General features: G+C 49.2%; 1 protein-coding gene across 1 annotated transcript in view; it reads left to right on the top strand.

Moving 5' to 3' along the window:
* Positions 1–7,900: 7,900 nt before the first annotated feature.
* The window catches only part of FHDC1 (FH2 domain containing 1), a 40,512-nt gene continuing 31,100 nt past the window's right edge, over positions 7,901–17,312 (top strand). Inside the window, exons 1-2 of the mRNA XM_055549662.1 lie at positions 7,901–8,074; positions 14,144–14,771. Of these exons, the coding sequence (XP_055405637.1) occupies positions 14,280–14,771 (492 nt within the window). The 5' untranslated portion in view covers positions 7,901–8,074; positions 14,144–14,279. The remainder of the gene's footprint in view (positions 8,075–14,143; positions 14,772–17,312) is intronic.

Genomic DNA, 17,312 nt, shown 5'->3' with positions numbered 1-17,312 from the left:
AATTCATCGTCAGAGCCGTTGGAGCAGATAACGATTTAATACTGAGACATGAAGATGAGTAAGGCGGGCCTGCCCTCAGACTTTGTGGTTTAATAGGGATAAAGTCCATGCAAATCCTGGGAACTCGTGGTGTGGGGAATACATGCTATTTATTAGTGGTCGAGTGGGGAAGCAGCTCCAAATTGGACTGTGTGAGCATATGCTTTGGGTGCAGAGGGCTGTGTTTTACCCTCTGCAGCTCTGTCACTGGAAACGGTCCTATCCATGCTGTCAAACTAAGCCTTACATAAGTCAAATCTTAAATATAATACAATGTTATTTATTTGTAGGCTTTGAATCTTAACACTCTCCCTTGCTGCTCCAGTCAGTCAGACAGAATGCTTGATCCCTTTCTAATATCAACAGCACTAGAGTGTATTTAGACGAAGAGGCAGAACTAGCCTATGGCTTCTAGGTCATCAGGGCAGCCTTGTTGGTCAGAATATATGACTGACTTTCCATCTGGAAGTCAACTTGAATGCTCCTGTTTTTGTTTTGTTTTGTTTTGTTTTCAGTACTCCCATTTTTGAGAGGGAAAAGAAATTGATAACTAGTTCCCTAGCTGCTCAAATGTGTGGATTATAACTAGACACACAGGGACTAGGGTGCATGTCTGTTTCAGGGTTTCCCAGGAAAGCCCTAGAATCTGCAAAAATAATCTTCCGGGATTTGAAAACAATTCTGGTAAAAGTCCTTTATTGTGATATTGATGACTGCAGTCTAATGTAGAAGAAATCAGCTTACTTTGACAGGAAAGACACTCACATACAAAAAATGTCATTGGTAGTTTTACTCCAGAGTTTTAGCCCAAGTAGAATCACATGTGACCGTTAACAGTCTGATGCTAACAAGGATTTGGGGGTGAGTCGTCATCTCTGTGACTGCCCCTTCTCCCGTTAGGCCTGCTCCAGTCTCCTGAATCAGCCTCTCTGATTTCTTTATGGTGCCTCAGTCCTGCCTGTCACACAGGACAAAGGTCTTTGAACATCAAGTGACCCTTGTAGGCTCTGTACCGTGAGCATGGGATCACAAGGGGCCCCCCTTTTTTATGAGTTCCTGTGCGGTAGAGCTGCTGGCTAGAATTCCTTCCTTTTGCACTCCCCTCCAGGAGACAAGGTTTAGCCTGACTCTGCACAGCAGGCAAATAGGGCCCTTGGAAATGAGTCTCATTATTGAGATCAACTGTGACGAGGGCCTGCATGTAAAGGGAGGACGTCGAAGCTAGGAAATACGTTCAAATCTTTGATAATAAGGAATATGGAGAGCTGAACAAGTTGTGTGAACAACCCGCATTTTCTCTGCTTTTCCTTATTTATCCTCCCCTTAAAATTGCAGTGGGACTTGTCTTTGTGACCCCAAATTTGAAATAAATACAAAACCAGAGTGAAAGGGTATTCAATTTTCCTGGGAAGAGAAACTCCCTGTGTGTGTGTGTGTGTGTGTGTGTGTGTGTGTGAAGCCATTTCAAAATTTTAAAAATTCCCTTGTACGGTGTAAAGTCAAATCCTGTGTGTCATTGTGTGCTTGCTGAGCATCCCCTCCCCCATCGTAAACCAGACCCTGGGAGCAACAGGGCTCATTCATCATCCCACAGGAAACACAACAACTTGAAACTCAAATTCAGAAATTCCTTCACCTGCATCCTCAACAAAAGGTGTGGTGGGCAGTGAATCTAGGGTTTTACTTAGAAAACCAGCGACATTTCAAGAAAAATTAAAGTCATTTGCTCTGTTCTCTAGCCTAGTCCTGAAACATCATCACCAATAGAAAAATATTTTGTGTAGGTACATTTTACTCTTTTTTATGACAATATACAATTTACACAAAGTTGACCATATGCACAAGAACACTACATAAAAGGAACTTAGAATGTGAGGGGAAATTTTTTCGTCCACTTTACAAATGCCTGAACATGTAATACCACTCCCTCTGTGAGTTAGATTAAACATAGAAGCCTCTTTCTTCAGGAGGGAGACGGCAAGCTATTTAATAGGAGTGAAGACGAGAAGTCCTGGATTTCACGCCATGCACCCCCTGCCAGTTTTAGCCTGGTCAGCCCACAGAGGGATGTTCCTGTGAGGAAACCGACACTGGGTGTTTTGACAGGGATCGTCTTTGTGCAAAGGCCAGTCAAAACCTGAATAACGGTGTTTGCAACAAAAAGCTCACCCTCTTCACTTTCTCCAGAGTGGTGCATTTTCAGATTTCCCTGGCAGTCCAGTGGTTGGGAATCTGCTTGCCAATGCAGAGGACATGGGTTTGATCCCTGACCCGGGAAGATTCCACATGCCAAGGGGCAGCTGAGCCAGGGCACCGCAACTACTGAGCCTGCGTTCAGGAGTCTGTGCTCCACAAGAGAAGCCTCTGCACCGCAGTGAGGAGCAACCCCGCTGCCCTGACTGGAGAAATCCTTCAGAGCAATGAAGCCCACCACAGTCAAAAATGCATAAGTAGTTTTTAAAGTGGTCCATTTTCATTATTTTTATAAATCTGGCTTGAGAAATGTTAAGATGCTAATTGCTATTGGCTAGTTTTGTTGTTTGCTATCATACCCAGAGTATTTACCTTCTTATTATGGAGTTAGCCAAAAAGTTCATTTGGGTTTTTCCGTAAGATCTAACAGAAAAACCCAATGAACTTTTTGGCCGACCTAATGGCAGCTTAGTGCAAAGGGATTGTTCATAAACTAAATACAAACTCAGTTTCCCAGGGGAGCAAAAAAAGAAAAGCTTTCCAAATTGCTAAGTCATCAACATGGCTTTTCTCCCACCTTCATACACTCTACAAAGCCCTGTATGGGCCATACACAACACACACACACACACCATCGCGCGCACACACACACACACCATCGCGCACACACACACCATGGCATCCCGACACTGTTGGTTCGCTGGGTTTCTGTTTGGGGACTGCCCATACCGTGTGTGTTATGGTTTCAAATTACTGTTTGCTCTTCTAATTTCTTGGACGATAAACAACTTGGAAACAGAACCAGTAGCCAAAGAAATTGGCATCTGACACCCTCTTTACCTTAATTCCTCTTACTGAGACGCACACTTGTTTTTGATGATGGGTAGTGGAAAGAAGTGATATACTTTGATGTTTTATTTTAAAGCTATTTTTTCCTCATAATTTGAATGTTGTAACAGCTAGACATACATTTGTAATTAAAATCAACCGTTTTCTAAGCACTGTACCAAATGTAAACTAAAAAAAACGTCTAGCCAAAGGTTTTCTGGGTGAAAACTCAGTGATACCTGCAGCTTTTCTCTTACCTAAGACTCCTTTTTCTTCCCTGTTTCCAAACACACACACACATCTTAAAAAAGAGAAGATGGACACTTTGCTCTAAGGAAACATGGACAGGTAGGGACAGGGGCATCTGATTACATCAGTCGTACGTTGGATAAGGACTGTCCGTAATCTCTCCTACTCCCAAACAAACGAGGCACTGCTGTTGACAAAGTACCTGTATTTACCTCTGGCAAAGGAAAAGCCGTTGATGCTGCCATGGATATCAATACCACGTGTGGAAACATTTTCTATTTACAACTTTCAGAAATCACTACTTAGCATCCAGAAACAAAGTTTCTCCCTCTTAAGGATCAGAGCCTAGACATTATTTCCAATGTTTATAAAAGGCAACTTGCTATTCAAATTTCTTAGCCTACAAAAATAAAGCCTCATCTTGTCAGTTCCAAGTTGTTTGGAAAATTATAATAATACAGTGTCTGCAATTTGCCAATAAGGTATTGGATGCACATCTGCATTCACAGTGATGTTATAAATTCTGCTCATTTTATTCATTTTACACTTTCGTTCTCTGAAGGAAACAAGGTCTAGCGACTTCTCTTAGAAATGGCTGTTGCTAGAAGGGCTGGTGAGACTTTGCCTTTGTCTACAGAGGTGGTAAGGTTTGTTTCTTTTTGCAGTTTCCAATTGTTAAGAGCAAAGATATAGCCCATAATCTACTGAACAACTAATTTCATCAAATACATGTTTTAAGAAGAGCAAAGATGAAGTAAATCTCAGTCTATATTAGAGAGAAAGGGAGAGGGAGAGAAAGATTTAAAAATTAATTTGCGGCCTCACTACTAAGCCAGAGGGGGCTCGGTGTGTCACCGTGGTCCCCAGAGAGACACTCCTTGAGCAGATAAGCCTGTCTCAGAACTGTGAAGTCTTCTTTAGATTGCATCCTGACGTTTGCCTCATTTTGGTTTGAAAGTTTTCTTTCATGGCTTCCCAGGTGGCTCAGACAATAAAGAATCTGCCTGTAATGCAGGAGACCTGGGTTCGATCCCTGGGTCAGGAAGATCCCCTGGAGAAAGGAATGGCAACCCACTCCAGTCTTCTTGCCTGGAGAATCCCATGGACCGAGGAGCCTGGTGGGCTGTGGTCCATGGGGTCACACAGCTGGGCATGACTGAGCGACTCAGCACCCACACAACGAGATCCAAATCCGAAATGCTCCATGTAGGAAAAACTGAAAGCTTTTCAGGGCCAAGGAGCTGAGGCTGAAAGAAATACAATGAACTGGGTAAAGGAAATGAAGCCCTCAGGGAAGGACAGCCTAGGGAGAGGGAGGGAGAGCTGCAAACAGAATTCTTCAGTAGGGCTTGCAGCTGGCACCTCAGAGGCCACTCGGAGCCCCTGCCACGCTCCCAGGAGGCCCAGCTGGCCTGGAGAGGTGCGGGCTGGCCACGGCCCAGGAGCCCAGAAGTAGCAGCAGCAGCAGCAACCTCCTGGCCACAAACTCCAGGAGCTGCGCTGACTTTGGGCAGCCTGGCTTCAGGAGTGTTTCTGGCCTCCCCGCAGAGTGGCTGGCTCATTGCTGGGAAACAGATGAACTGCAGATCTTAACTCCTGAGCACAGTCTCAGGTGAGATGAAGGTGTGGCTCACAATGAATGAAGGATAAATTGCCCTCTGGATTTGCAGCCTTAGATCCAACCCACTGGGACATTAGGGTGAGAACTGTGTTCTGCTCTATTCAGGGGCGTTTGGGCCGCCTCATATGCACAACTCAGAAAAGAAGAATGAAAATAAATATGTGTCTTTCAGGGTCAGCACACGGTGCTGCTCAAGGGAAATGGGGGGGAATCAAGGTGGCGGAGTACAAGGACGTGGAATTCACCTCCTCTTGCAAATACATCAAAAATGCTTCTCTATGCAAACTGAGTGAAATGGGTGCTTCACGCTGCAGGAGACGAGGAAGGATGCTGCCGCGTGTCAGATGGAAGATGGCCATCTCCCCCCTGCAGGCACCTATGTAAACCTACAGAAGGTTTCAAACAGGTGGGTGATGGGATGGAATCAGGCCTTGAAAAACACTGACCTGACGGCAGAGTCAGGAGAAGAGAGGCAGAGAGAGTGCTGAAGCAGTGGGTGCAGGAGTCCAGGTTTCAATTGTCCAAGATGCAAAATAGAAAAGGTAGGATTTCTAGGATGGTTGTGAGAATCAAGCGTGATGCCTGACACACAGCCAACAGCAAAGAAACCACCTCCTCCTTCCTCTCAAGGGGCTGGTATAGTGGCGGTGGATACAAAGTACAGATGGAGTGGATGCCACTTGGAAAAGAGCGACAAATGTGGCAAATACTTGGATATTAAAAATGTGAAAGAGAAAAAGAACCCAGAGGAAAACTGGGATTTTACATTTTAAAAATCTGGTTTTGGGATTTCCCTGGCGGTCCAGTGGTTACTGACTTGGCCTTCCAATGCAGGGGACGCAGGTTCAGTCCTTTGTTGGGGAACTAAGATCCCACATGCCTTGTGGCCAAAAAACCAAGACATAAAACGGAAGCAATATTGTAACTCATTCCATAAAGACTTTTAAAAAGTGGTCCACAACAAAAAAATATTAAAAAAAGGTCTTAAATAAGGGGTACAGATGGAAGAGTACTAATATTGAGAGACAGATGAGTTGACTTTCCGACAAGGAATTTGGACTTGAACAATTACAGGGACAGAGTATGGATACAGAGCTGAAGTCAGAGGTGAACTCACCTCAGAGCTCATGTTCTCCTGCCTGTCAGTTTCCCCAGACACTCCCTGGGACACAGAGCTGGGTTGCGTTTGTACGTCTTAACTGTTCTTTTAAAAGCTCCCTGGGGAGTTGTATATCCAAGCTTCAGGCCCTACAAATTCTGGACCCCTGTGGGTTGAAGTCAGAAGGCAGTACCCATGGGATAAGGGGAAATAAAGAGCTAGAAGAATCCAGTTACTGTCCTCAGAGGACAAGAAGGGTCAGTAAAGAGACAGAAGGCCTGCAGTCAGGATGCTGCAGGGACATCAAAGGGCTGAAGGACTGAGGATGGGTCACTGGACTTGACCCTGCAAAAAAAGTGACCGATTTTAGAATGCACACTCAGTACATTGTGAGGAAGGGGGCTTGCTGAGCAAGAAGTGTCTGTAGATGCCTCATCTGGCAAGGTTAACATAAAAGAAGAGGATGCCATTAGCGCCTCACTTTGCTATTCTGTAATTTAACTTTTGGGCTTCCCTGGTGGCTCAGATGGTAAAGCGTCTGCCTACAAAGCAGGACACGCAGGTTCGATCCCTGGGTCGGGAAGATCCCCTGGAGAAGGAAATGGCAACCCACTCCAGTATTCTTGCCTGGAGATCCTCATGGATGGAGGAGCCTGGTGGGCTACAGTCCGTGGGTTCGCAAAGAGTTGGACACAACTGAGTGACTTCACTTTAATTTAACTTTTGCCTCTGCCGTCAGTATTCCTTTGAGGCCATCTCTTCTGTAACACACTCCGCACCCCTTTAGATTTTCCGTGGTCTTCCCTGGATCTACTTTTCTTGATGGTAGTGTAAGCCTGCTGGGCAGGATTTTGTTTGGGGGTGGGGGGTTGTTTGTTCTCGGTTTTATCCTAATAGCTTCTCGTTTTCTATCCACGTGAAGGCCGGGAATTCTGTCCTGGGAATTCAGGGGCTGTGGACCAGGGCACAAAGGCGGAAGTCCTCAGGCACCAGAAGCTGGATAAGCCCAGGTCTGCTATCTGGGAGCACAGAGCCAAAGGTAGCAATGACTTCATCCTCGCAGAGGGCACCTCCCCACCCCTGCAGCTGATTTCCCATCAGCCGCTTCGCTCGGGATGGGTTTTCTTTGATTACTCCTTTCTCACTGCCAGGCGTCACAAGTCACTTTGAAAAAAAGATGCAATTAAACCGTTCCCGGGTTTCCTCCTGTGAGGGGCCTTTCCCAGACAGCTCTGTTTATCCCATCAGTCCTGGGATGGACTTTTTCTTTTATATATAACTGAAAGGTTTCTCTTACCGCTATCGCTGAGGAGATTAAAAAAAAAAAAAAAAGTAACAAACTTACCGGATGGCACGGGCCAGGGAGAAGCTGATTTGGGAAGCTACGGCCCGGCTGAGACTCGGCCACGCGGGCTGGGACAGTTCACCCCAGTGCTGACTCCTGCTCCCGGTAGAAACGAGTGTTGTTGGGCAGAGGGAGGCCTGGCACGCGTTAGTGTGTGCGCGCGGGGTTTGAGCGTGCATGAATGTGCTAATATGCGTGTGCGCGTGCGTGTGCACTGGCAATGGTGTTGGGGAGGCTGTCGCAGAGCCTCCTTTGTGGAGCCACTTGCGGGTTCAGAACCAGCTTGGCGCCTCCCTTTGCTGGTTCCAGGAGGACACCTGGTTCTTCTGCACAGTCCGTACCTCTCTGTCCCCTGCCGCTCCTCGACTTTCCTCGGTGGCCGCTCTGCGCCAGCCTTTGGGTGCTGGCAACCACGCCCCCGGGGTCCCGCGCAGGTGAACGCGGCAGCACCGGCGTGGGCGCTCCCGGAGGGAGGGCGGAAGGGCCGAGCCGGAAAGGGCGTGCTGCCCTTTGCAGCTGGCGCTGAGAGCAGCCTGGTCTGCAGCATTGTTACCTGAGGCAGCGGCCGCGCCCCGCCCCGCGCCGCCCTGCCCCCTCGCGGTCCCGAGCTGACGCGGCTGCAGCAGCGGGGAGAAGGCAGCGGCGCCGGGAGACCGCGGACGGCTGGGAGAAGAGCGCGCACTGGGAGCACCGGCCGCGGGTAAGTGAGCAGTGCGGCCCCGGCGGAGCTATCGCTGCTCGAGAGTACCCGGGGACGGAGAGTCCTCCATTCCGGAGGAGCGGATCAGCCCGGACCCGGTGCTGGGGCGCCGAGTCTCGGCTGTCTTCGAGCTTCACCGGGAAGGCTGGGGAGTTTGAGCTCCCTCGACCTGGTGGCTGCAGTCGCCGGGCCGCAGAGGACAGCGATCGACCCCTTGAGGGGAAGACACTCCGGTCTGGACGCGCGTACGTAGAACCAGATAGGTCCCTGGCCGCCTCCGGGTTAAACCTCGGCTGGCTGATTGAGCTTTAGCTGCGAGGACTCGGGTAAACTGCGCTCCCACTGGATCCCCGCCCATCCAAGAGCGCGCAGCGAGGGGCGCCGCGCCGGCTCTCTGGCCAGCTGGGAGCCACGACTCGCCCCTCCTGCCAATGGGTGCGGGGCTGGCCAGAAGAACGGCGTCCGAGTGATGCGGGCCGACGACAAAGCGGCACTCGCACTGGCACGTCCGCTCGGCCCGTGCGAAGTTCAGGTTGGAAGTTGAACCCTGCGCTCGTCGAAGTTGAGGGAGGAAGGGGTGGGCTGGTGGGTCACCTCCAGCCGCCGCGGTGCCCCAGCTCGGGGACCCAGGGCTGCCGGTTTAATCCCCTGACCAAACACCAGGCGTCTCCCGTCTATTCTCCTCGCCGGCTCTGCCCCGCTCCCTTTGGCCGCTCCGCACTGCGGCCGCGAGGCTCTCTCCCCCGCACCCGGGACTAGGACCCCGGACCTGGGGAAGCGTCTCTGCTGAGATTAGAGGAGCGGGCGGAACCCGCAAGCCAGGAGACCCCTTCCTTTAGCGTCAAGCCCAGTGACACCTCCCCTAGTGAGCGAGCCCCCCACTCGGCTTGGGGGAACCAGGCTCGGCGGCGGGGCGGGGCCCCGGCGATCGGCTGGGGCCCCGGAGGCGCGGGGCGGAGTCGCCGACCCCAGCGGGGCCAGGGAGGGGCGCGTCGGTGCGGCTGCTGTTCTGGGACCTTCTGCCGGAGGACTCTAGCCCGGCGCTGCCGGGAGGCGCAGGGTCCGGCCGGGTCCCGGCGTCCACCCGACGGACCCGCGTGTCCCAGCGTCGAGGGCGGCCGGGCCTCCCCGGCGCGCGCCCCGGGCCCGCCGCGGAGCCTGCGCGGCGCGTGTGGGCGTCTATCTGGGCCGCGCACCGGCGCCCTCTCCCTCACCCTCCCGCCGCCGCCCAGATAAGGACGCGCAGGCGCCGGCGGCCCAACCGGCACTGGCCAAACGGGGCTCCCCGGGGACTCAGGCGGAGGCAGCGCCCCCGGAGCCTTTCGTGCGGCCGGGCCGGTGGCGCTTCGGTGAGTGGCTAGGTTGGGACACGAGCCGGGGGTTGGGGATGGAAGGACGCGGTGGACCGCTCGCCAGTGCAGAGACCTGGGGAACTGCTGGGCCTCCAGAAAGAAATCGGGCCCCGGTGTCCCCCATGCCGACTCCTCGGGAGTCCATTTTCAAACAGCTGTTTGCATAGAAACTGCCCCTGGGGTTTGACTGTCTGTGGCCCCCTCTCTCCTGACCCACGGTTGTCTTCTGGAATGAATCGCGAGCGCTTTTTTCTCTTTAGAGCATCCTTTGGCGCCTGTGTGCTTCCCCCCCGCCCCACCTCTTCGTTTGGGACATTGAGAGAAGCTGAAAATGTACATTGAAAACACAGGCGTTTTTTCCTCTGCTCCCAGGGTGTTGCGCTCAGGGGTGTCTGTAGATTGTTGTGCGACGGCGGATTAACTGCGGGGACTGAAAGCATCTTGGGTTCTTCACGGCTGGTGAAAGTGCCAAGGTGAAGAACTGGTTGGGTGTTGCCAGCTCTGGTTCCACTGTGTGGTTGACGTTTTGTGTTAAATAATCAAGAAAGGTTTTGAAAGATAGGTGATGGGGGGAGGCGTTTTCCCAGTAAGTTGGTGGGAGCAAACATTCCGTGTTTTAGAATTGACTGTTCCTTCCCCACCCTCTCCTCTCTCCCCAAATAAAACAGAGCTGTGGGTTCCTCTGCCTCTTCTCTCCACACCGGGCTTGCTCTGCCCCCGTTTGTCATCAGAAGGGTGTGGGCCAGCCTTTCCTGCTCCCACCTCATCTGTGACACAAGTCAGGAATCAAAGGGAGAGGTTTTTCTGGTAGGTTTCCCCTGGAGTTTACTTTTGCTTTTTGTTGACCTAGCGGGTGAGTGATCAGCTGAGCAACAGGGCCCTACTAACCCTCTTTCAGGAAAGCTCTGAGCCCCGAAGGAGCTTTCAGGAACACGTTTTCCTCCTAAATACACTGTGAAATGAAATATACTTATTCTTTTCTTCCCTGCCACCCACTCCCTTCAAGAGCTTCAACACTGTTTCTGACACCAAGAGCAAAGGCAACAGTTGGGCTCCTTTGAAGACCCTTATAAACATTCTCATTCTAAGACTTTTTGCTTACTGATCAGCTCAAATGTCCCCTTATTAAAAAACCCATAGTTGGGAGATGCTCAGCTGAGCTACAACCTCCCCAGGAGAGACCTCCACTCGGATTTACCCCCAGTGGGTCCTGATGAGCAGTCAGGGGACTTGAAGAGAAGTTCTCATCTTCAGAGACTGATTGTGACTCCTCTATGATTTACTCAGGGCTGGGCATTTGTCAACCTTAGCAGCCGTCCCCCCTGCTGCTGAGGTCCCCAACCTGTAGGTAAGATGTTAAATACAAGCCTGTCTCTCTTTGCCCTGGGGGAGATTGATGAGACACTTGACATTTTCCAGATAGAGCCCAAAGCTCATTCCATTGTCAGGAAGGCAGCTGCCCACTGTGTGAAGCAGTCTGCTTCGGGGCTGCTTCGTCACCTGTGTTCTCGCGGGCTTGGAGAGTACACCTTTGCATCTTCACTGCGGACAAGCTTTAATCTGGCACTTTGTGTGTCCTCTGTTTTAATATCTCATGGGACTGTGGAAAGGGTTAGAATGTCTGTCTGCACTTTCTTTTTCCTGCCATCTCTTTGACATTGGAAATCCTGGCCCAAGGGGGAAGCCCTGTCAAAGCCCCATTGAGGCTCCTAGTAAAAGCATTAGCATCTTAGCTAATCATTGCTGGAGAACTCATTCATTAGAAGCTGTTGGGGGCCTAGGATCCTTGTATGTTACCCTGGGAAAAAATTAGCCAGACAACATACCAGGCACAATGTTGTAAATTTTCTTTTGTTCCTTTAACTTTCTAAAATAGCATTCTTTCTCAAGACAGAATAGTGGTTAGAATCCTGCCCATGCAAAACCAGCTCGTGTCACTTTTTACTTTGACAAGCTTTAAGCTTGTATTTCCTCTGCAGAAAAGGCTATACTCAAAAGAACCTATATGCTTAGGGGCTTTGGTATTAGGAGACAGTGTTGTTGCACGACCTTTGAGGGCATAGTCTTTCTCACTCTTTATTAGTATCTTCACATTTGCTATGGGAGGTTTAATGGCACAGCTGTGCATATACTAACACAGCGCCCAATGAGTTACTTCTTTCTAGGATGGGGACGTTTTTAGCTCATCACCATTCTTAACAGGGATAATCTATAAACAAGTCAGCATATCTGGAATTGGAGGTGAATTGGAGGATTAGCAATTCTTCTATATATGAGATATTTCGTGTACAGAAGTATTTTAAAATATGTAAGGATAAACTGCCAAGATTACCTGTACAGTCTTGAGAGAAGAAGAGTTCAAATATAACTATAAACTGTAATTGACAATGAGTCATTTGCTTTAGGGGTGCCAACTATGAAAACAGCCTAGTTACGCCCCTAATGATAATTATGAAAATTCCTTCTAAAAGCTGGTTGCATCTCTAGTGAGTTGTAAGTTGGCTTGGATAAATATTTTCAGTTTTACTTTCTAAAACATTATGCCATAATGACACTTCACACAACAATGTGAATGTACTTAATGCCACTGATGTGCACTTCAGTTCAGTTCAGTTCAGTTCAGTCGCTCAGTCGTGTCCGACTCTTTGCGACCCCATGAATCGCAGCACGCCAGGCCTCCCTGTCCATCACCAACTCCCGGGGTTCACTCACACTCACGTCCATTGAGTCATCCAGCCATCTCATCCTCTGTCGTCCCCTTCTCCTCCTGCCCCCAATCCCCCCCAGCATCAGAGTCTTTTCCAATGAGTCAGCTCTTTGCATGAGGTGGCCAAAGTACTGGAGTTTCAGCTTTAGCATCATTCCTTCCAAAGAAATCCCAGGGCTGATCTCCTTCAGAATGGACTGGTTGGATCTCCTTGTAGTCCAAGGGATGTGCACTTAAAAGTGTTTAAAATGCTTAAAAAAATTTACCCAATTATCCTATTTTCTCCCCATATATAATTTTTAGAACTTAAATATTTAAATGTTTCATAAAAACATTTGTTCCCATAATGTGTAGAAATGTAATATACAATCACTGAGTATTGAAAAAGGACAAAGGTCACAAACCTAGTAACTTAGAAAGCAGAGATTGGAAATATTAAAGGTATGTTTCTAGTAGCCAAGGGCAACTTAGCATTTTACTTGTAAACCCAATACGTATTTTAAAGCAAATGCAGTACTTGTGAAAATAAACAGAAATTGTATATGCATCTGATACCAGTTGTTAGTAATGGCTAACCATGTACCAGGCGTCTTGGCAAGGGTGTACATGTATGAGCTCATTTATCTCATACAAACCAATGGAATGGTGTATGCTTACAGTGTGGAGTACAGAGGAGGACGCTGAAATATAAGTTAAATAATCTCCTTCAGCCCAGGTTGCACCCCCAAAGAAGTAGCAGACCTGGGATCTGAAGAAGAGACTCTGTTTTTGGAGTCTTCCCTCTTCCTCCCAAGGCAGGCCTGCTGTTTGTGTGTGGTTCTGTGTGAAACATTTAATAACATTTACTCCTGTAGAATTCTGCTGTGTTTGATGAAGATGTGTAAGTGAATGCTGTAGAAGGATGATTCCTCCTCTGTGTGAGCCTTTATCACCTGGACAGAACAGCCCCCTTTTTACATGCCCACATACTTGGGAGCACATTCCACAGCCTGCACAGGGCCTGTGTTCTGTATCTCCACTCACCTGTCCTCATAGCTGAAGAAATGTAGTTGTTTTGACCCCTGTTTTCACACCAGATTCCGCCACCAAAAACACCAAAACAAAAACACCAAAAACAAACATTTAAAGGTCAATAAAAACACAAGCCACTGAGATAAGCCCGTGACTGAGTGGATGAGGGGTAGACACGTGACAGGCGTGGTTTGGGCACCTCCCCTCTTGTGCCGGTGTCTGCTCTGCTAATAGTCTCAGATGGAGCAGGAGAGGCAGAGAAGTGTTCTGATGGTACACAGAGAATGTCTTAACATGAGCCCGAAACAACTGCTGCAGGAGCGAAGGTGGAGGTCAATCCCAGCCTCCTAAATTTACAAAGGAGAAAGCCCAAGTCTAGTGAGAGGAAGTGGCCCTTCTAAAATTGTAAGCAAGAAAGCTGGGTTTTGAGCTGGAACCTTCCATCTTCCTGCCTGGCATTCTTTCCTCTGCGGGCAAGCAGCATCACCAGGTACAGGTGGAAGATGGTGGCCTTGATTCTGGGAGAAGGTTTGGCCATTAGTTTATCATATGTGCAAGGTGGAGGGTGCCCTTTGACCTGCTGACCCAGGGACATGTCCCTACTGGAGAAAGGCAGAGTCACTAAGGCTGCAGCCATCTGGGTAATTTCCCCAGGGGTGGGAGATCCACTGCCCCAAGGAAACGAGCCAGTTAGTGAACAAGTAGCTTATTCAGAAAGTGAGCTGAACCTATCGCAGGTTCTGGTAAATATGTGTTTTATTGGTGAATGGAAGGTTTCCAGGTGGGGTTTACCATTGCTGCTTTGGCAGCATTTCCAGGTAGTAAAATTTGGTTCACGTTTAGAAAGCTATTAGTCCCTTTCCGTGCTCTTCTGGACCTGTGGCCCCTCATTGATTTTAAAATCCAGCTACTCTGGGAGGGCTGGCAGTGGCCTGGGAAGGGAGTCGCCATATGGCAGTGTCCTCCTGAACGGAACTGAAAGTTGTCTTATCTTTGCAGGTTTGGAAGAGGACACACTACCCCGCTGCCTTTTCTCTGGCGGCCTACTAGCAGATGGAAAAGCATGGCACAAGTTTGATGGCTGTGTCTGCTTCCCCAAGGGCAAGAAATTGCCTCCTTAGAAGGCAACGGTGCTATGCATGTTATGAACTGTGTCTCCTTGGTCAGCGATAAAGGCAATGGGAACACCGCAATGGCAGCCGGCTTCATGACTGCGCAGGCACCTCCCCCGCCACCTCCCCCGCCCCCGCCCCCGCCCCCGCCACCGCCTCTCTGTCCCTACTCAGGGGAGGGGCTTCCCCCCTCCCCGCCCCCTCCCCCTCCACTGCCGGGGGGGCCTCCGGTGCCCCCACCTCCTCCAGGACTACCCCCAAACTCTCACCTGAACGGCTACAGCCAGCTTGGTAAGAAAAAGCGGATGAGAAGCTTTTATTGGAAAACCATTCCAGAAGAGCAAGTTCGGGGCAAAACCAACATCTGGACCTTGGCAGCCAGCCAGCAGCATCACTACCAGATCGACACCAAGACCGTCGAAGAGCTGTTTGGGCAGCAGGAAGATGCCACCATGGCTCCCCCTTCCCGGAGGGGAGGGTCTTTACATTCGTCCTCCAGGGAGGCCAGAGAAGAGGTAAGAGAGGCCCACGGAGGTGGAGGGGTGGGGGGGGGGGGGTGGCGCTTCTCCTCATGCTGCGTGGTTTTGTGTTTGGATATGTGCCTCCGTTCCCAAACCTGCTGGAATCACTGAGACATGAGATAACCCGAGTGAGCACGCTCTGAAAATGAAAGGAGGGCCCTATATGATCAGCCTGAGCTAGGCAGCAAGCGCGTGTAAGAGGCCTGCGAGCCGTATCCTCCCAGACGTCCCAGAGGACCATGACCTCATGCGGAGAACACGCTGTCTGGGGCCTCGCTGGCCTGCAGCACATCTGCATGTTCCACGCCCCTCCCCGCACCCCGGGTGGAAGAGCTCCGCGGAGACAAAACCCTGAGCTTCTGAACTCAGTTACTTGACATTAACTGGAGCTCTCTGAGACGAAATGCCTTTTATTAAATAACATCATTAAGTAATGTACATCCTTAGACGTTTATCTTTGTTTTTCCCTCCAGTTTTCTTTCCACAAGTGTTTTGAGGTGGTCTTTATTCCTCTGACCTCCTAATTAAATTTTGGCCATTGTGGAACGGAGATTTCTGACAGCCAAAGCATAACGCTATTTTCAGATAGACTTTCTACAAAGCATGTTTCCAGTGAACACGAGCTGTGTTACTTTGAGAAAAATATAAAGCTAACAAGTTCTGAAAAGTTAAGTGAAAGCATGGCCCCAGAGAAACAGGTCACCATGTCTTATAGAAACTGAAGCAAAATGACCTTTGTAAGTATTCTCTGTTTAGAAACATGAAGGTAAATTAAGACAACTTGACTTGCTAGAAGAAGTAATTAGGAAACCAAGAGGGAAAAGGATATTGACACCCCCCAAAATAAGGGCAATAGAAATGCATTATTTTTTAATCTTTTGGAAAGGAGCAAGGAAAATAGATAGAGCTGACTAGATAAGAGAATGGGCAGGGCTCTGGAATGAAGTAGTAGCTCTCCACATCACTGAATTCTTGAGCTGGCAGTATTGACCTCTTTTCTGTTTGGGGGCCCTTGAAACTGGCTGTATGGTCCGCTGTTGAAACAGCCAAGTTTTTATGAAATATGGAGAACCCTAGGAGTGGAATTAGGCGTGAGCTGAGAGGCGTGTGAGAGGAGGTGTCCAGGACATGCTCTGCGTCCTGCCTTTCCCTGCTCTCTGCTTTGTGCAAAGACCTTTGATTTCTGAGTGCATCGCTTCAGTATCAGAAGGAGCAGGAAGTCGTTTCTTCAGTGCCCTGGCCTGTGACCTCACTTCCAGCAGAGGCTCCTGCTGGACAGTAGGTCATCCTTACTGTTGTTCCCCAGCTCTGCTTGCTGGCCTTCCAACACTTTGGAAGAGTGGATGGGGACCGGGAGTCAGAGCACGTGTCTCAGGAAAGCCCATCACAGACAGAATGGGGTCTGGCCGATCGGGCCCCCAGGGAGGCCGCCGGCCAGGTGTTCAAGAGGCTGTACAGAACTTGCTGCTGGATGTTTGTGACTTCAAGAGGGATTCAGATCCACTGATGGAAGGAACAGGAGGGGCTTGTAACATCTTTTCCCAACTAAGGCAGAAGCAGAAATGTCTATTTCTTAGGCCAGATCTAAAATTCAGGTAAAAGAGTCTTTCTCTTCACCTTCCTTTACTCTAGGTACATCTTTTCTTTTTTTTCTTTAACTTTAAAAAAAAAACAAAACCTGAAAGTGAATAATTATATTTTAAATTGTGGTGATATGTACATAGCATAACATTCACCCTCTTAAAATTTTTTAAAACTGTTTATTGATTTGGCTTTGCCAGGTCTTAGTTGCAGCCTGTGGGATCTGCTTTCCCAGCCAGAGATTGAACCTGGGCCCCCTGCATTGGAAGCACAGAGTCTTAGCCATTGGACCATGAGGAAAGTCTCTCTGAACAGTTTTTAAGTGTATCGTTTAGTAGCATGGAAACATTCACGTTGTTGAATGGCCACCATCACCATCCGTCCACAGAAGTCCTTGCATCTTGCAAAATAAAAACTGTTCCCACTGTCCTCTCCCCCCAGCCCCTGGCAGCCACCCTTCCCCTTTCTGTCTCCATGAGTCTCACTACCCGAGGTACCTCGCACAGTATTTGTCTTTTTGTGACAGGACTGTTTCACTTAGCACAGTGTTTTCAAGGTTCATCCATGTTGTAGCATGTGCCAGAATTTTCAGGCTGATATTCCATTGCATGTGTATATCACAGCGTTTCCCAGGTGGCTCGGTGGTAAAAGATTCTGCCTGCGAAGGCAGGAGTTGTACAAGACTCAGTTTTGATCTCTGGGTCAGGAAGATCCCCTGGAGGAGGAAATGGCAACCCACTCCAGTACTCTTGCCTGGAGAATTCCATGGACAGAGGAGCCTGGTGGGCTACAGTCCAGAGGGTCACAAAGAGTCGGACGCGACTGAGCAACTGAGCATGCAGGCATATATTTATCACCTTTTGTTTATCTAGTCATCCTTGACGGACACTTGTGTCACTTCCACCTTTTGGTTTTTGTGAATAATGCTGCTGTGAATGGTGGGTGTGCAGATAT

Source organism: Bubalus kerabau, chromosome 16, assembly GCF_029407905.1.
Source record: "Bubalus kerabau isolate K-KA32 ecotype Philippines breed swamp buffalo chromosome 16, PCC_UOA_SB_1v2, whole genome shotgun sequence".
NCBI lineage: Eukaryota > Metazoa > Chordata > Mammalia > Artiodactyla > Bovidae > Bubalus > Bubalus kerabau.
Note: the sequence above shows the minus strand (reverse complement) of the source record. Positions and strands in the feature narration are given on the sequence as shown.